Source organism: Leptinotarsa decemlineata, unplaced genomic scaffold (assembly GCF_025532065.1).
Source record: "Leptinotarsa decemlineata unplaced genomic scaffold, Ldec_3_MD MMD2_P_RNA_scaffold_7, whole genome shotgun sequence".
NCBI lineage: Eukaryota > Metazoa > Arthropoda > Insecta > Coleoptera > Chrysomelidae > Leptinotarsa > Leptinotarsa decemlineata.
Genome location: NW_027412534.1, coordinates 4,669,072 through 4,689,750, shown reverse-complemented (window position 1 = coordinate 4,689,750; position 20,679 = coordinate 4,669,072). Strand labels below are relative to the sequence as shown.

The following is a 20,679-nucleotide window of genomic DNA, read 5'->3' as shown; positions in this document are numbered from 1 at the left end:
GATGATATAAATGCAATACGGATTTACACAGACGGCTCAAAAACCAAAGAAGGTTCAGGGTGTGGAGTGTATTCCAGATCACTAAGCCTAAGAATTATGTGGGGAATGGGAAGAAATACCAGCGTGGTCCAAACAGAACTAGCTGGTATCTCAATAGCCACAAATGAATTAACCAAGAAAAGAATTTCTGGAAAAAACATAACAATCTGCAGTGACAGCAGACAAGCCCTATTAGCCAATCAACGTATAACCTCAGGGCTAGTACTAAAGTGTCACCAAGATTCAGCCAAAGCCTCGGTAGATAATAACATTATCCTGAGGTGGGTTAAAGGGCACGACAGGAGTAAAGGTAATCGCATTGCCGACTTTTTAGCCAAGCAAGCGGCTGGACTAAGAATTTTGGGACCCAGTGGCACCTATGGCCTGATGACTTCGACAATTGCGGAACTAGTCAAGTGTTACACCCATGCTTAATCCTTAAAGAGATGGGACGAAACCAAAGAATGTAATCTTGCCAGGATCACCTTGGGTGATCGCCGAAGAAATATTTGGCAATGACCAGGAAAAATCTACGCCTAACAGTAGGATTTCTAACTGGTCACTGTCAAATAAGGAAACACCTCCATAATATGTAGTACACCTAAAACTCTAAGGATGAAAAATTTTCAGGATACAATTCTCAGGGATAAAAAGTATTCTTTATCTAGCAGTCATGATGTGCAGATCAAGAAATCATACCAAACGAAAGAACCCTCCACAGAGGAACTATCTTCTACAACTGAACACCATGCAAGTATAAAATATACGTTTTGTCAATCTTGCAATAAGTAATTCAAAACTACAAAAGGTTTGAGAATCTACTTTTCAAAAATTCATAAATCTGAATCAACATTTTTCCCTTCCATCCAAACCTGTGCAATGAGTCCGGATGTTGAATCCAAATCTGGTGCAAGTTCTATTAAAGCTATCAATGATAGACTTTCTATATACAAACTCCATTCTCACATATTGAAGAGGATTCCCAAAGGAGCAAGAATGTGTGCCGCAATAGCTTTGCTCAAAGCTATTGATGAATGCATCCAGAGCAATTCGTTAGATAACTGGAAATATTTGCTTTGTTTTGCATACATATGCTTTTGTCTTCCACCACATAAAGAAAATCGTAAGTCTCTCACTTTACTCATGAAGAAGAACATTTCCAATACCTGTCCAGAAAGTTCCAATCACAAATTCGAAAGTCGATCAAAAAGAAAACAAATTTCCCAAAATCTGTGGTAAATAAAGTTTCGGACGGCGATCTCGCTTCGGCAATTAGTATTTTGACTTCATCGGACAGTTTTGCAGATTTTGATGATACTGAACTTCAAGCTACACATCCCGTTGACGTCTGTCAAGAATCTATACCTGACACAAACTGTACTCCTTTCCAAGTTGATGAAAAATAAGTCTTGAAAGCAATCAGATCATTTCGCACTGTTTCAACAGAATCTAAACGATACGGAACTTCTGCACTATGCAAGGAAGGGTTGCAAACTCAATTATTTAGAATCCTTGGAAATTTACAAGCATAAACATTGCGGGTGCAACCTGTTGAATGATCAAATCGATTTAATTTACTCTCCGGTTTTTAAATTGACACTTCCGCATTGTAAACTGTAAATTCAGGTAGGTACTCAATCAAGTACCTGAATGATATATATTGGCGAATAATGAATCATTGTTAGTTTATTGTATTAGTTTGAGAATGTCTATATATGACGAAACTGCAGTAACGTTAGTTACAACTAAAAGTGGTAAAAAACATAGAAATTTTCATTTCTCTTTTCATCGTGATCTCCTACCACGTAGTATCGGCTTCCATCAATTTATACATTTCAATTTTTCTTAAATATTCTACTTGTTATCTCACTTTGAAATTGTATTATTCTTATAATTTACTTTCAAGCCTCTGTATTGTATCAAGTACTATATAACTGTTCTACTTATATCTGAATTGGGCTTGCCCGTGTACATAAATAAATAAATATGATTAATCGGTTGATGTTTCTTGTATACACTGACCATTTCGTCCCGTGTCTTTAAAGTCAATGATTACCTTTGTTGTTGAATAGACATTTCCAAATATGATCTACTTACTTGTAATATTGGTCAATGAGTTCATGTTTTTTCGTCATATTTTGGACCAAACGATCAATTTCTACCGCATCTAAACTCTCAACGCCCCATGCATCCTTGAAGGAGTATATTTTATACCACTCCGGTTCCTTGTCTGGATACTGATTAGCTAAGGTAACATTGAAAGTCCATTCATCGATATCCACTACATCCTGTAAAAAAAATATCTACATAAAACGGTTACATAGGATGAAAGAATCACATCAATGGAAAAGTCCTTCGACGTTGTTTATGCCAGATTGACCTAATTGAACTTGAACTATGAAACAATACAGAGGAATCAGTGAAAAAATTTTGAAAATTGTACTGAGAAATAGATTATTGAATTTTATCGTTGAACGACTGGCAGCTGATGTCATTCGATGAAGTCTCGTCCGCCGGACGGAATTATCCATGTGAGCCCAACTTACACTGCTCAAGAATTTCTAATTTGTAGAAAAATTTTGTTCATAGTTTTTTTTATAAATGGTCTATATTGAAAAATAAAAAATCTTATTTTACTTTCACAAATTCATTTATACACCGTTTCGCTGCCGGAAATCTACGGTGTAGCAACGTCACGTACCATGCAGGTTGCGTATCAGCACCGGCAAAATATTCTCGACTCGAATACTGTCATGGCTCGTGCATGATTTGCTACGTGCCGGACGGAACGGTCTAGTGGGCGGTGGTTCATATAAATCGTATGAAAAAATACTTTTTAGCATGTGCCGGTACGTTTACGGCCATGGTTTGGTACGGTATAGGAGGCAGATACCTTTATTTGCGAATTTTTCAGTTAATACCATGCCATCTGTATCAACTGTAGGGAATGAATCATTCAAGACCCTTATTGAGGGTGCACATCAATTAAGTGTTTTACCGAAAATTATGTGCCGGCACAAAAATTGCAAAACATTACACCGAATATGTGAAACAATTGATGAAGTTTGATTTTGTATGTACCACGGCTGATATATGGTCGTCATCATCTGAGAGAGATATACCGGGTGTCCCAGAGCTTTTAGGCCAGCAGATATCTCAGTCACCTGCAGAAAAAAATTGAAAAAAAATATGTATATCATAGAAGACCACCAGTACTTTCATGTAGCAGAGCAAAATCCACCCCCTCGCGAGCAACCCCTGCGAAACCACCCCTAACTTTTGTTTTTCAAATGGCAACCCCATGTTGTTTGTCGTTCAACTGACAGCTCTTGTTATTTCTCAACCAACGATATATCATAATTGTTCGAGAAAATTGAATACGTTAGTGGGTACTATTAACTGGACTGATCGAATTGTTCTGCATTGTAGACACCAGAAAAAGTGGACGCTACGCAGAAAAAGAGGCGATAAAATGTTAGAACTGTTTGTGCTTCCTTTCATTCCTGTGATATCTGGATGACACATTGCCACCAGTCGTGATATTGTTGTTGTATATCAAAATGCCTTTTACCTTCACGTTGATATGCTTTTAATTTTTGGTGAATGCCGAAAGAATAAACATGCTGCGGAGAGGCTGTATGGGCAGCGCTTTCCTGATCGTCGACAACCAGGTCGTAATACGTTTTCGTATGTAGAAAATACCATGTGAACGGGATCATTTCCAGGAAAAACAGATCAAGTACATCCTACTCCCGTGCGAACTGAGGAAAATTGCATAAATGTGTTGGCCTACGCCGAAGCACATCCTCATATTTCGGTTCGTGCATTGGCGGTAGAGATTGGGATCAGTAAGTCATCTGTGCAAAGAATTTTCAAACAGTACAAGTATCATCCCTTCAAAATTCATTTACACCAAGGACTCAGACCTACCGATTTCGAAAGACGAACGGCATTCATTGCTCACATTCAAGTTTTAGTCTATGACAATCCAAACATCCTCAATCAAATCTTGTGGAGTGACGAATCCCGCTTCCATAATAATGGTACTGTTAATCGACATAACATGCACTATTGGTCACAGGACAACCCTCACTGGATTAGAGAAACCAATTTCCAAACAATGTGGGGTGTGAACGTGTGGTGTGGTTTACATAATGGACGACTCATCGGGCCCCATTTTTTCCAAGACACTTTGACGGGCCACCGATATTTACATTTCTTGGAAAATTGTTTACCTGCCCTCCTGGAAGATATTCCACTTGAAAAACGACAACAAATGTGGTGGCAACAAGATGGTGCTCCTGCACATAACCATAATGTAGTTACTACATTCCTCAATGATACTTTTCGAGACCGTTGGATTGGAAATAGTGGACCTGTGCGATGGCCTGCACGTTCTCCAGATCTCACGCCACAGGACTTTTTCCTGTGGGGATATCTAAAACGAGTTGCCTTCGAAACACAACCAATGAATATTGACGATTCAACCCAAAAAATTTTAGAGGCTTGTCATACCGTTACTCCGGAAATGATTAGGGCTTCCTGTACTCGCGCGCTGATTCGGCGACTTGAAGCATGTGTGGCAAGTGCTGGCCAACATTTTGAACATTTTCTGTAGTATCATGTATCAAAATACAGATGACCTTAAACATTAATATTTCATTTGTGTTTTTATTTTCTATGATTCTGCATGTCATTCTACCTACCATGATACATCATTGACCGAGAAATGAAAAAGACTGTAAGTTGAACCAAAACAAACATGGGCGTGCCATTTGAAAAACAAAAGTTAGGGGTGGTTTCTTGGGGGTTGTTTACCAGGGGGTGGATTTTGCTATGCTGCATGAAAGTGCTTGTGTTCTCCTATGATACATATTTTTGTTTTAATTTTTGTTCTACAGGTAACTGAGATATCTGCTGGCCTAAAAGCTCTGGGACACCCGGTATAGATAGAGATAGAGATATATTTGATCGAAAAGTCGTCACTGTGGCTTGAAGGAGAACCGCTTACTGAGTATTAATGCTGTATGAATAAGTTTTTCTATATAATTTTTGCATGACAGACATTTCGAAACTAGATGAATTATATCAAAACATGTAATTAGGTTCTACTCATGCACACCACATTCTCACAGATAGAAAAAATATACAGTATAATCTCACTAATCCTGCACTATTAAAAACCGGAGGATGCCGGATCATTGGAATATTGTAGAATTACTGGATTGTAGTGAAAAAGTCATAGGTAATGAATGAAATAAAGCATTTCATCATAAAATAATCCTTAATTGAGGTCTGCTTTTGTGCAACTTGCAGTCCTTGCTTGAAAACCTTTTCTCGCATGTTGCGAAGAATTATAATATATTTGGCAGATATGCCGTTTTCTTCAGCCCATGTTATGCAGGTATTGAAACAAATCAAAACATTATCTGGATTAACTCTTACAGTTGTAGTAGTAGTTGGTGGCTCCAATATTTCTATAAAGCTTTTTTCTTCTTGTACTGCTTCATGTACAATTTCTTCATCTGTCATAAGTTGCTCTGTTTCTTCGATTCCTTCAAACCAATAATTTAAATTTTCTCCACTTGTCTCCAATAATTTTCCTGATAGATTTTGTTACCAATCGGCAATAGCCAGATTATCTTCAGGATACCATTCATCTGTTCCTTCTGTTTCTGATACATCATTCATTGTAGGCCATAACTTTTTCTATGAAGATTGGATTAGAAGAAACAGACTTCCAAGAATGAGCGAGAGAGAATACAGCATCCTTCAAATTCAATTCTTTAAGGTTCTGCGTTATATCACCATCCTGAGATATTATATGGATCGCCAATTTATTTTTATACAAAGACTTCACTTTTTGGATAGCATTTTGATCCATCGGCTGAAGTAAAGGTGTTCAGTTTGGTGGTAGGAAGATGGTTTGGATATTCCCATCACTTGATTTAAGTTCTTGCTCATGTGGGTGGCCTGGAGCATTGTCATGTACGAGTGAAGCTTTTATGAGCAAGTTGAATCTTCTCATAAACTTCTTGACTTCTGGGACAAAGTCTTTATGAAAACATTCGCTAAATACCTCTCTCGTGACACAACTTCTGATTTGGTTCTTGTAGCAGACTGGCAGACAGATGTTTTTGAAAGCTCTGTGATTTTTTACTTTACCAAACACTGACAAATCCAATTTGTGCGTTCCAGTAGCATTTGAACACAGCATGAATGTGCTCACTTTACGACCTGGTGCACTTATAGATTTGGTCAGGAAAAAGACCCAGTTCTACTACTTTGTTTTTGAAATGCTGGATAAATGGCTCTACAGCAGATTCATCGCTTGGTAATTTCTCACCCGATATGGTTAATAAACGGATACCAAATCGCTTTTTAAATTTATTCAGTCATCCATCGCTGGCACAAAAATCATCTTTGTGGGTAATTTCTTTACAAAATTCGATTGCTTTGGCTCTCAGAATTTCTCCAGATATAGGAGTATGTTTAGAACGCCGTTGTATGAACCACATGTAGAGAGCGTTTTCCATCTTTGGACAATCGCCAACTTTTAGTGTTTTACGCTTTCCTGGTCCAGAATCCATTGTCTTGACGTGGTCTACTATCTTTTGCCTTTTTTCTTAAGATCGTATATAGTAGTACGCCCAACACCATATTCTTTTGCCAATTTGCACATGTTTTCTCCACTATCTAACTTCTTTAAAATCTCCAGTTTATTATTCAAAACTAGTGTCGTGTGTTGATCGTTTATTTGACATTTTCAACTATAAACTATTCTCACTTGAAAATACAAATACGTAGGTAAGCACTCACATGTGATAAGATTTGAGATTAGACTGCTAGTCGACGACGCGAGCGACCGAAGCGCACATGTGTAGAGGGGCGAGGGAGGCGTGTGGCGGAGGGTGCCGGATTATTGGACATGTCGATCTATCGAAGTGCCGGATTAATGAGATTATACTGTATAAGACATTTTTACTACGTACACGAGTATGTACCAGTGACAGGCGTCTGTGAAAAAAATATTTGCAATATGTTAATTTTTCCATTCGTTAAATTTAGGAAATCATTATACTGACAGTTTCTTCATCTCCTGAAGACGCCAGCATGGTTTATGAAACGCCCGTCAAGAAGTGTATTGCATTTCTGACTATATATCGACTAATATCAAAATATAATTCTTTCATAAGTCGTGATTTTTGAATATTTTGCTCTAGGCTAATCATTATAAAAAATATGACAAAAAATAACCTTATCAGTACTTACAAAATTTTTGTCATCAATGGTATAGATTTTATAACTTGGATTCGCTTCATAATAAGTCACCAGTGATGCACCATTCCACGCCATATTGATAGCTTGATTTGGATCAGATCTATTATAGAACACGTAAAAATCGTCTCTGTGCTCATGACCGTTGAACTGCCCAGTTATGGTATTGGCAAATCTAGAAAATTAAAAAACATAGAAGATATCGCGTATTTTCTGAAGCATTTTGGTAAACAATGATGATTTTGAATGTTTTCAACTTTCAAATTGATTTGTGTGTCAATTCTGAATATTCCACATACTATTCAAATTATTGGTGAATTTTATGACAAAAACTGTCTTTACCGATCAACAATTTTTCTGTATTCACGACCCCAAATCCTGTAAAAATGTGGATCTCCAGTAGGTAAGTGATATAATATATGTACTCGCTCATCATTTTTTTCAGCTGCCAGCAGTACTTCTGTGAGCCATTGCAATTGACCATATTGATCTACAGGATCATCAATTATCCACCTAAAAAAACAACGGCAGATAAATATTGCAATGGTTGTGTACGATAAATGACTAGCTAATCCGAAGAACTTCATATCGTCCTGAAAGTAATAGATGTTTGTTTGAAGGTGATTGACAATGTTTCGTGATGAATTTCACTAGTTCGGACTATAAAATGATTTGAAATCCCTGAAACAAGTAAAAAGGAATAATTAAAAAAAAAGAATAGCTGAAGATAACAATTATATTAAGCAAACAATAAACCTGAAATGAATTGATAGTGAAATAACCTACAAGTAAAAATATAATAATTGAATAAATAAAAATTAAAGGAATGAAAAAAGAAAATAATAAAAAAGTGTAGAGATTCCAAGTCACGTTAGTTCACGACGTTTCGATTGTTGGTATCTACAATCGTCTTCGGGTGATGACTGGACTGATTCCTCCGAGAGATGACTATTTATAGGTCGTTGAAATACTTTCACTTTCTCTGCTTTCCATTTTCCGCTTCACTGATTCCGTGAGAGATGACCGTTTTGGCGAGAGTTGGTCATTTTTCGTTTGATGATGGGTTTCCATATGTTTCGTATTTCTACGCTGGCCTGGCTGAATACGTTGTTGGACAACATGTATGCGGCTTCCTTAAATTTTCTCCTAAACCAATGTTCCTCTCTGTGCAAGATCTCAGCTTGGGACCACTCGATGTTGTGTTGATGGGTCCAAACATGGTCTGCTATTCCTGATTTGCTGGTTTCTCCTCGCTGTGTGTGCTTCTTGTGCTCGGCAATGCGAACATTCAATGGTCTCTTAGTTTCCCCAATATAGGATTTTCCGCACTCACAGGGTATCCGGTAAATGCAATTCTTGGAATCGCAGTCCGCGTTTGGGGGCCTGGTTTTCGTGAGGCTGCTACGGATAGTGTTACCGGATCTGAAACAGGTTCTGATGTTGTACTTGGAACCAATTCTTCTTATCCTCTGACGTAGGGAAGTGCAAGCACTGGTTGTGACGGCTTCTCTTCCTTGCGAGGCTCCTGCTGTCTTTTAGCCAAAGTCTTCTCTACCATCACTTTGGAGTATCCATTCCGCTGAAGATCATTTTTGATGATGTCTAGTTCCTTCTCGAGACCTTCCTTTGTATTACAGAGCCCAAAAGCACGGTCTAATAGAGTCTTGATGATTCCTCTTTTTGTCGATTGATGGTGGTTGGATTCGTGGTTCAGATACTGTCCCGTATGAGTGGGTTTTCGGTATACAGATGTTTCCCACTTAGTGTCGGTCCTCTTCACCAAAACGTCTAAGAATGGCAATTCGTTGTGGATTTCCTTCTCCATTGTGAAAGTGATGGAAGATCTCACGCTGTTGATGTGTTTCAGGAAGGCGTCTAGTTCAGTATTCCCATGGTTCCATATTATGAAGGTGTCGTCAACATATCTCAACCAGACTCGAGGTTTCTTGTGGGCTTCTTCAATGGCCAGAGTTTCAAACCACTCCATATATATGTTGGCTATGACTGGTGAAAGTGGCGATCCCATTGGCAGTCCCTCATCTTGTGTAAAGAATTCGTCCTTCAGTTGGAAATAACAGTTTCGTACACAACATCCTAGTAATTCCATAATTACTTCTATAGGTAGATTCGTTCTCTCTTTCAGGTTCCCGTCTTCGGATAGCTTTCTCTGTATGATTTGGAGTGCTTCTTCGACCGGAACGTTGGTGTAAAGGCTTTCCACGTCGAAACTAATTAGTTGATCTTCCTGTGTAACCCTAGTAGTTCGACAAAATGCCTTGAATTCTTCACAAAAGACGATGTTTTTCCTTGTAATGGTTGTATTAAGGGAAGCAAAAATCTAGACAAGTTTTGAGTAGCCGAATCTCTGGAGCTGATGATCGGTCTAAGCGGAACGTCCTTCTTGTGGATTTTGGGTAGACCATACAAGTGAGGGGGCTTACTGTGGTGCGGTGTTAGCCATGATCTTTCCTTGTCCGAAAAATAGACTTGGGGTTTTTTCAAAATCTGGTACAATTTCCTTTCGATTGATGCAGTGGGGTCCCGTACGATCTTTGTGTATCGTCCCTTCTGCAGAACCTCTTCGATCTTCTGTTCGTAGAGAACGGTATCCATTACCACAGTAGCGTTTCCTTTATCTGCAGGTAGGATCTTGATGGTGTTGTCTCTACGTAGGCCGTTCAGAGCTCTACGTTCTTCCTTGCTGATGTTAGATGTTGGAACTGGTTCTCGATCCAACTGTTCTCTAATTTTCTATCTGAACTCTTCTGCCTCGGTCTGGTCAATAAGGGAACTGGTGCCATTACGCCAACATCTGTGCCCACTTTGGAGATAATTACTGCAGTGAATTCCTTTTTACTTGTTTCATGGATTTCAAATCATTTTATATAGTAGACAATGGAAGTCCGAACTAGTGAAATTCAGTAATAGATGTGTTGAGCTTTCAGCTGAGTGGTTTAAAATTGTTTGTGTACTCTGGTATTTCAGGCGAAGGCAAATCCAACAAATCAAAAATTATTAAAATCGGTACAACTGTCGTTGCGTAATAAGTGGTGTAAACAGCATGATTTTGCGACTTCGTTTTAAATTTCATAGAGTTAACATCTATGTCAGTATAAAATTCTGCAATCAATTTGACTTTGATACCTTGAGCTATAACTAATTGTTCAACAAGCGAGTGCCCATAATATTGATCTTACATCCAACTGGATGTATGTTGACTCGTTATGTCATATACTTGCCCAATTCAAATTGAAAAGGATATATTTTAGGAAAGAATAATTTTTGGAAAAAAAAAAGGTTGTGGCTTTCTACTTTTCCATCTTCATACAAAAAATGTGGGAATCTTTCAAAGAAAGGAAGGAAGCAATCAATTTGGAGAAATTTACTCCAAAGATGTATAGATCATGCAAAGAAGTAACTTTCAGACAAACTGGAAGAAAAGCCTTCTCGAAACAGCTACTTCCATATAACATTGAATTACAGGGAAACATCCTTTTTTGGGGACAAAACACAAGCACTACAGGAAAGTCCTTAAGGCGCTCTCAGAGCGGTGCCTGTGCGAAAGTAGCGATTGACACTGGATTTCGAAACAGAACGCTGAATTATACAAAAAAAAGTTCGCTATTTAGTTTGTATTCCAAACATTCGTTTTGGAAGTGAATCAAATATAATTCACTGTATTGCTACACAGTTTGTGTCTGCAAATTAGTTCCTACTTACTGTATGATCTATACATCTTTGTAAAGAGTTAATTTTGAAATTGATTGCTTCCTTTCTTTCTTCGGAAGATTCTCACTTTTTTGTATAAAGATGAAGAAGTAGAAAGTATGTATGACTGATGATTTGTTTATTTTGTGGAAATTCATGATCACTATAATGAAACGAATAAACGTATCTGAAAACCAGCCTATATAGAGAGTTTTTAGGTAAGCAAGAAGGCGAGGTAGTGAAATGAACAAGGGTGCCAACTATAAAATTCAACACTGAAGATTATAGGGGTTGTCAAACTTATAAATTCAATAGTGGATACCTACATAAATCGGGTTGCCCGTTCAGGGGTATATATTTCGGGTTTTTAATCGATTTATTGATTTCCGTGACTTCCAACAAATTCATTGTCTTTCTTTTATTACGTACTAGTACTATGTTGCTGTATCGCTGCTGTTCCAATGTTTTGACAGAATCAGAATCAACGAACTTAAGCGTGCGCAGCGTTATAGAACAGTGCTTTCAAAAAATTGTTCTACAGCGCCATCTAGTGGCGAGTTACAGAAAAATTGATAGCCTAAAAACCTTCTCTATGAAAAATTACTTATACACGTCAAGTTTCATCACGATCGGTTGAGCAATGTAGAAGTTTATCACTTACCAACCGACCAACGAACATCCATTTTTATATATATGATGTGTAGGATTTTGAGGTTATCTTTACTTATCTTGTGTTTTTATTCTTGAAGATGTCTATAAATTGTAGATTTTTTTGTTCAAACAGACATGTTCACGAGGCCTTACGTCAAAATTTCTACTGGTTTGGCCTGTATATACTGCAGAGCATTCGCCACACTCTATTCTATGTATACCTGATTTTTTCATTCTATCTCATTTGGGTTTTGCATTGAACAGAGTTCTGCCTAAATTATTATTACTGACGGAAGTTGTTGTTATTTTGTATTTAGAGAAGTAATTTTGAATAATTTCTGAAAGTTTACCTGAGTAAGTGATGCTACTATATTTACATGTATTGTGTTCTCTGCTGTTTGGGTATAATTTACTTATAAATAGGTCAAATTGACCAATGATTGGAATCGACCCATTTTGGTTTGGATAAAAATTGGTCAGAAGTTTTCATTTATCGTATAAAGAAGTTTTGCTAAAGTGAAAGAATTGAATTTTTTTTTCGAAAGTTATACAGGGTGTTAATTAAGTATGTACCATAAATTTAACAGACGATTCTTCAGGTAATTTTAAGACGAAATGTTCATATAAACATGGGTCCGCAAATCCTTCGTTCTCAAGATACAGGGTGTTAAAATAAAAATAAAAAAAAAGTTATTCGTAAATATCTTGAATATCCGTTACCTAATTTTATTGTAATTTGGCAAATTTATAACATTAAGGAGCTAATTTAGCCCGAACGTGATTCAATTTATTAGGTCCAGTGGCGTCTCGAGCGGGATTTAAACGAATATTTTTTACTTCAAAATGTACGCCACTGACTTTTGTGCAATTTTTATTATTTATTTGGATTAGGCAATTAGATATACAACTTTTTTGTCTCTTGAATTTTTGTCGTATCTTACTTAGTTTTTGAGAAAAAAAAGTCGACCTAAGCATATCCCTGGACCTCACATGGAATAATACGGGGAATTGAATGTTTCTTTTGAAAATTATCATTTTTACCATTTTTTATTATTAATTATGTAACAATAACAAAAAATATTAAATAACATTAACATCTAGACTAACGAATTGCACTAAATTAAGAGTTGGAAATGGCCTCCTTCGGCTTCAATACAAGTGTCTAGCTGCCGCATCATTGAATTTCGCACTCTTCTGAAAATACGATAAATAATTATCAAGGGTTACCTTGGAAAACGATTGCAGCATTTAATAAACAACTTGACAGTTGTCAACTTTATGAGCTTTTAATTTATAATTGTTATAGAAAGTGTGTTTAGTAGTTATTTTTCGAACCATTTTTGTAAAACATGGTTCAGTTTACTAACAGTGAAATGGCAGATATGCATTTCTGTTATGCAAAGACTCACTGAAACTCGAATGCTGCAAGACGCATTCACCATGAAAGATTTTCTCAGCGTGTAGTGCCTGATAGAAGAACTTTTGTACGTCTTCATGCACGACTTTCTGAAACAGGCAGCTTCAAAAGATCGACGGTTGTCATTGGGAAGGCCTGCAACGGTACGAACAGTTCAAATTGAAGAAGCTGTTTTAAATGAGATTGAAGTAAATCCTCATACCAGTACTCTGAAAATAGCTGAAGAACTGAATATTACCCATGTCACAGTGTGGCAGATTTTAATAGCCCAGCAGCTATATCCCTATCACATGCAACGTGTGCAAGCTCTATTGCCCAGAGATGTGCCTGTTAGACTAGCTTTTTCTAATTGGTTACGCGGTAAAATAAGAATAAATCCAGGTTTCCTAAGTCGAATATTGTTTACAGATAAAGCTTGTTTTTCTCGCAATTCAATTATTAACTTCTACAACAATCACATTTGAGCCGAAAACAATCCACACGCCTTGATAGAAAATAATTTTCAAGAACAGTTTTCTTTTAATATTTGGGTTGGAATTGTCGGTGACCATCTCATTGGACCTCACTTCCTTCCACCTAGACTTAATGGAGAAGAGTACTGAAGGTTTTTAGAATTTGTTTTACCTGGACTTTTACAAGAAATTCCAGTCATGGAAAGATTCCGTATGTGGTACATACACGATGGTGCTCCACCACACTTTCCTGTAGTGGCACGGCAATTTTTGGATGAAAATTGCCATAATCGCTGGATTGCGAGAGCAGGCCCATACTCATGGCTACCTCGCTCGCCCGAAATGAATCCCTTAGATTATTTTCTCTGGGACACCTTGAAGGGTTGGTATACAAAACTGCTATTCAAAGTGAAGAGGATTTACGGAATGAAATCAATATTTCATGTGACATAATAAAAAATACGCCAGGTATTTTCAGAAGAATGCGAAATTCAATGATGCGGCGGCTAGACGCTTGTATTGAAGCCGAAGAAGGCCATTTCCTACACTTAATTTAGTGCAATTCGTTAGTCTGGATGTTAATGTTATTTGATATTTATTGTTATTGTTACATAATTAGTAATGAAGAATTGTAAAAATAATAATTTCCAAAAGTAACATTTAATTCCCCATATTATTCATTGTGAGGTCCAGGGATATGTAATTAGGTCGACTTATTTTTCTTAAAAACTAAGCAAGATACGAAAAAAATTCAGGAGACAAAAAAAATGTATTCCTAATTGCTTAATCTAAAGAAATAATAAAAATTTCACAAAAGTCAGTGGCGTACATTTTTAAGTCAAAAATATTCGTTCAAATCCCGCTCGAGAAGCCACTGGACTTAATAAATTGAATCACGTTCGGGTTAAATTAGCTCCTTAATGTTATAAATACCATTGCCAAATTACAACAAAATTAGGTAAAGGATATTTAAGATATTTACCAATAACTTTTTTTGAATTTTTATTTTAACACCCTGTAGAACTCGAATCTCAACATATATATATATATATATATATATATATATATATATATATATATATATATATATATATATATATATATATATATATATATATATGTATAGTTGTTCAGTTGTTCATTCATTGAGTTTGGATAACGGTAACAAACATATGAATGAACATATAATTAAATCCGCCACAATAATTGAAAAACTTTTCTCTGAAATTACTCACCAGTTAGCAATATATCCAACACAATTATTCAGAACAATCACTCTAAATCCTTTTCTTGGTGACACAGTGTAGTATCCTCCTTTGAGAATTGTCTCCTTTACCTCATCAATGGGTACCCATTTCGACATCTTTTGAAACATAATATCAAAAAGCCACTGATCTGAATATGGTGCGTTATTCACTCCAGTAGAAAACCTACAAAACGATACATGTGATGCACTGTTTGGAACCTTTGGTGTGCTTATGAATAATACTGAAGTTTTTTCCAACACTAAACCGTTATTTTAACACCTCGACACGTGTTTCGATCACCAAGTAATCATCTTCAAGAGGAAGATCAAATTTGAAGATGATCATTTGGCGATCGAAACCCGTGCCGGGGTGTAAAATAATGGTTTGGTGTTGGAAAAACACTCCAGCGTTATTCTACAAATGATGATTGGAAATAGAATAATATCATCATCTATCTTGCTGTTTTGGTCATGTTGGCGAGAATATAAATAGAAAAGGGATATATTGATATCCAAGGTTAGAATTGAATGATTCCTTCGGCTCATATCATTATTTGATCCATTCCAGGTGTAAATTAACTTTTAATTTCTTCAATAATTTTACAGGCACAGTATTCACTTATCCTTGCATACTTATCAGATATTGTAATAGGGAACAATAATGTGAATTTCATTAGTTCGGACTTCCATTGTCTAATATTATATAAAATGATTTGAAATTCCTGAAAGAACCAATGAAAAAGAAGAATTAAAAAAAATAGCTGAAAATAACAATTATATTGAGCAAGAAAACCCTGAAATGAAATTAGATTCCATACTTCAGGACATTTCGATTGTTAGCATCGTCTTCGGGTGATGACTAGACTGATTCCTTCAAAGGATGACTATTTATGGGTAATTCGAGTACTTTCTCTTATCTCCGCTTTCCTCTTTCCGGTTCACTGGTTAAGCAGGAGATGACCGTTTGGCGAAAGTTGGCCATTTTTTGCTTGATTATGGGTTTCCATATGTTGCATTTCTCTGCGGTAGCTTGGAAGAATACATTGTTGGACAACATGTATGCGGCTTCTTTAAATTTCCTCCTGAACCAGTGTTCCTCCCTGCCTATGATTTGAGCTTGGAACCACTCGTTGTTATGTTAATGGGTCCAAACATGCTCTGCTGATTTACTTCAGGACATTTCGATTGTAAGCATCGTCTTCGCGTGATGACTAGACTAATTCTTTCAAGAGATGACTATTTATGGGTCGTTCGAGTACTTTCACTTATCTTCGCTTTCCTCTTTCCGCTTCACTGGTTTAGCAAGAGATGACTGTTTGGCGGAAGTTGGAAATTTTTTGCTTGATTATGGGTTTCCATGTGTTGCATTTATCTGCGCTAGCTTGGCGGAATACATTGTTGGACAACATGTATGCGGCTTCTTTGAATTTCCTCCTGAACCAGTGTTCCTCCTTGCGTATGATTTGAGCTTGGAACCACTTGTTGTTATGTTGATGGGTCCTGATTTGCTGGTACATAACTGATTGTGAAGGTTTTATCTTCCTAGCGATGCTCCTGATGTCTTTTAGCCAAAGGATGTTCCATCATCGATTTAGAGTAGCTATTCCGTTGAAAATCTTTTTTAATGATGTCAAGTTCCTTCTCGAGACCTTACTAGGGTAGCTAGGAATTATACAAAATCACTTTTCTCTACTAAATGGAAAGTAAAAATTCCACTTACATGGAATACTGTCATTCTCACTAGTAGACATCGATGTTTCGCCGTGAGATACTTGCCTTAGGTCTCTTCAGAACTAATCTGAATAAAATTAGAAGAAAAAACACACATCATTTATAAATTATGATTTTTATGTCACGGAATAAGTTTGACATTCATTTACTTATTTGGTTAAATTCCAGCCAGGGGATGAAATGAGGAAAATTCTCAGTATAATATAGTGAAAGCAGTTGAACTAATCGAATGGGTTAAGGCTTTCGCGACCGAAATTTTCAGTGTTTCTATCTCCATTCGTGTTTGAAGACCGTTGTCGTTTGGAACTGCATCCTAACGTTTCGCCAGCACGAGGTTTATTCACCAATGGCTGGCTTTGAAGAAGCCAGCCATTCGTGCTGGCGAAACGTTAGTATGCAGTTCCAAACTGCGACGGCTTTCAAATCCGAATGGAGATGGTAACATTGACAATACTCTCTGTTATTAAGGTAACACGTTATTGATTCTTATTTAACACAAAAAATCTCAAATCTGATCAAAAACAGATATACGCTTTTTGTCAGAAACTTTGATGAATAAAATAAAGAACATAACTCTACCAGACAACGTATAATCATCATCCTTCTATGAAAATTGGGTGAACCCAGTTCCAAAACAAGGAATTATTGAACTTCTGTCTGAAATTATTTTCAATTCCTCTTCAAAAAGTTTAATTATGAGAAACCGTTGAACCCCTTACTTGCGGAAATTGTCATGAATAACCTAGAAGAGTCGATTTTTGAACATCCTTTGATCAAGTGTTTCTTGTATTCTTGACGTTTGGTATATTCCACAGGTATTATTAAGAGACAATTAGATATTTTTCGTTGATATATTGAGAAAATTCTTGAGAATCTTAAATTCACTATTGAAGTAGAAGCCAACAATTCAAACTCAATCAATTTCCTGGACTCGACAATTAGTATAATGAACAACAAACAAACATGATTTTTCAATTCATCACAAACCTTCCCATATGGATATTACTATTCATTGTGATTCTACCCATTCATATCAACACAAAATAGTATCTTATAATAGCTTGATTCATAGATTAGTCAAGAACTCAAAATCATTAGGTTAATTTCAGTTAACATCGGATTCAAAGCTGAATTAATACACAAAATAATTTCCAAAAAAGTATACGCGAAAGCAATTCGGGACGATTTTTCTATTGATGAGTTAGATAATCAAAATCAAATTTATAGAGCTTCAACATATTTTGTACAAACAACAGAAAAAGTTGCTTCATTTTTGAATAAACAAAATACAATACATACAACAGGTAATACGTTGGGAATATATATATATATATATATATATATATATATATATATATATATATATATATATATATATATATATATATATATATATATACATGCTCCGGGTTGCCTCCGGGTTGCTCCTGAATTGGTTTTTCTAAATGGGGTTGCAAAGAGATCATGGTTTCGCAAGTCTCTGCAAAAGTATTCAATGAAATTTTTGTTATCAACGTAGGACAATCGACACGTTTATTGAATAATTCGTACAGCATTAATATAACTGAAATTTTTCGTAAAGACAACAACGTGTATTCAATGAAATTTTTGTTATCATCGTAGGACAATCGACACGCTTATTGAATAATTTGTATTGCATTAATATATCTGACATTTTTCGAAGAGACAACAACGAATACTTTTCGAAAATTGGACGGAAATTTACATTGATTATAGAAATGTCAGTTTTACGGGCCAATTGTTTAACGAATTTATTTTGAACACTTTCAATTCTCTGTTGGTAAATCGAATATTGTGGACTCAAAACGACAGATGCAAAATTCAAACGACTATATACATAAGAGTAATATAGATTAAGAAGAGTTTTTGCATTTCTGAAATGTCTTGTATTTCTTATAATGAAACCCAATAAATGAGATATCACACATAAATTAAGGGTCTTCTCAATGTGGGATTTAAAAATAATTTTAGAATCCATCACTCCCAAATCACGTACTTCGTTAACTGTTTTGATTGTGTGATTTCCTATTTGATATTGAAAATCAATGGGATTTCTGTTTCTGGTGAAAGTCATTTTGTGACATTTATCGAGATTTCTGCAAATTCTTCAAGATCATTTTGCAATCTCTCACAGTGCTGGATTTCTTTGATGGTTCGATGAATCTTGAGGTCATCGGTATATAACAAAAAGTTGGAATGTTGAAATACTTTAACAATATTGTTAATATAAATTATAAAAAGTAATGGGCCCAAGTGACTCCCCTGTGGTACACCTGATGTAACCACAAAAGGTTCTGACTGGTAACTGTTAACACCCACAACTTCATGCCGTCCTATAGTGTATCACGATTTTCACACCAGAAGATGCTGATCTATCCCGATCTCCGCGAGATCAAGTTGTGACTTATTTTATCGAAATCTTTGCTGAAATCCGTATAGATTAGTATCAATAATCTACAGGGGAAAACCATGTTGTACTATTATTTTATTTTGTGCATGATCACATGAGAAAAAAATAGGGAATACAGGCTTCCAATAAGGAGTTTCACCCTAGAGAAAAAAAAATTTCCACAACTGAAGAACAAATGGAGAAACATCTATGCTTCGTGGCCAAGATGCTATATGAAAAAAAATCCATTTCAGCGATTCTTGGTAAACATGGTACATTTTTTGGTCTTCAACTAGGTTATCATTAATTCAGGGCCAAGTTGAGTTTTGTCATTTCTCACCTACATTTGACAGATCGCACTCATATTTAAACTTTTAGTAGGTAACCAATTCCCAGATTCTGATTAATCAAAAATTGTGAAGTTATAATTTATTCGACAATAATACTTACAGGTTTGCTGGGTGAGGTTCATGATTACCTAGAATCGGAAAAACTGGTACTTTGTAATATTCAGAGAAAGCATCAAAGATCTGAGCGATAACTCGAGAATTTTCCGACACACTAGTTTCCCAAGTTCTGTGGCTCATAATATCTCCGGTGAAATATACATAATCATATTTCTGAAAAAAATACACAGTGAAATGTATTCTAGTATTTTTGTCAGATGTCTATGTACATGAATTTGTGATAATGAAACTCACATGTTTTTTCGTTTGTTCCAATCCATTTACCACTGTTCTCCAAGGGATATCTGACATTTTGTAATCTGCCCAGTAACCACAAGAATTGGTTTCGTTCGTGCCATCGGGTTGGTCAAATTGACAGCAAACTGGTTCTCCACAGTCATTGGTTTTGTTTGTAGTGTAAAGTGGATCATAATGTATGTCTGTTATATGGAGTATATTGAAAGTCTTTGATCCACTCAACTGAAAAAAAAACAATATAACATTTCATTAATATGGATAATGATAATGATGCCGGTCAGAGACAGCTCAACTTTCAGGAAAAAAGTAATAATAAGGACCCCTCACTTCATGGTTGTAGAGAGTGGATCAGAATCCCCTTTTGAGGCAGAATATTACCTAATAAGTTTATTCATGGCCACTTATTCATTTACACTTTTTGAACAAATACATCATTATGAATAATCTGCGGTATGAACCCTAAGAAGAGAATTATAAAATATTCACACTATGAATTCGAATCAAGATGCCTTTCACTGAATGAAAGCACCATAAATTGAAATGGTACATCAAATTGTTCTACAATAACAGTGATATGATATGTATATAACAAACCAAACACAAAAGTTCACAATTGCAGTAAACAAATAGTTAAATGAAGAAATTTCAGACAAAAAATCTGAAGCCTGTATGCTGTTTTCTTCCATTGTGCATGTTTCTGGACACAGCACACAGTTGTTTATATGTTGAGTGGTTTGTTGTTCTCCTTATCTGCATAGAGTCTTAGGATTTGTTGCAACCTGGCCAAATTTTCATTCGTCCTGCGTACCCCACTCCTTAGTCTGTTTAGACATCTTCAGGTTTTCTACTCAGGTCTCCACCAGGAGAATGGTTCTCTGAGGGCTTCTCGAGAGGCGAGTCGTAGATCCTTTTCTGGCATAGGTTGAGATTTGTTGTTTGGGGAAGAATTCAGTGGGACCATAATTTGTAGAAAGGGCTTTTTGACTTTAAGCGACTCTGAGGGGTTGGTAGACGTAAAGTGTCTGTCTTGAGTCTTTTGATAT

The 20,679-nt window shown here is 36.1% G+C and overlaps 1 protein-coding gene across 1 annotated transcript in view; it reads right to left on the bottom strand.

Moving 5' to 3' along the window:
- Window positions 1-20,679, bottom strand: part of LOC111509293 (sphingomyelin phosphodiesterase 1-like) — a 40,162-nt gene that overhangs the window by 5,125 nt on the left and 14,358 nt on the right. The window contains exons 4-9 of the mRNA XM_074170243.1: window positions 19,634-19,858; window positions 19,383-19,552; window positions 14,781-14,975; window positions 7,660-7,830; window positions 7,312-7,492; window positions 2,137-2,327 (exon numbers count right to left, since the gene is read on the bottom strand). Of these exons, the coding sequence (XP_074026344.1) occupies window positions 2,137-2,327; window positions 7,312-7,492; window positions 7,660-7,830; window positions 14,781-14,975; window positions 19,383-19,552; window positions 19,634-19,858 (1,133 nt within the window). The remainder of the gene's footprint in view (window positions 1-2,136; window positions 2,328-7,311; window positions 7,493-7,659; window positions 7,831-14,780; window positions 14,976-19,382; window positions 19,553-19,633; window positions 19,859-20,679) is intronic.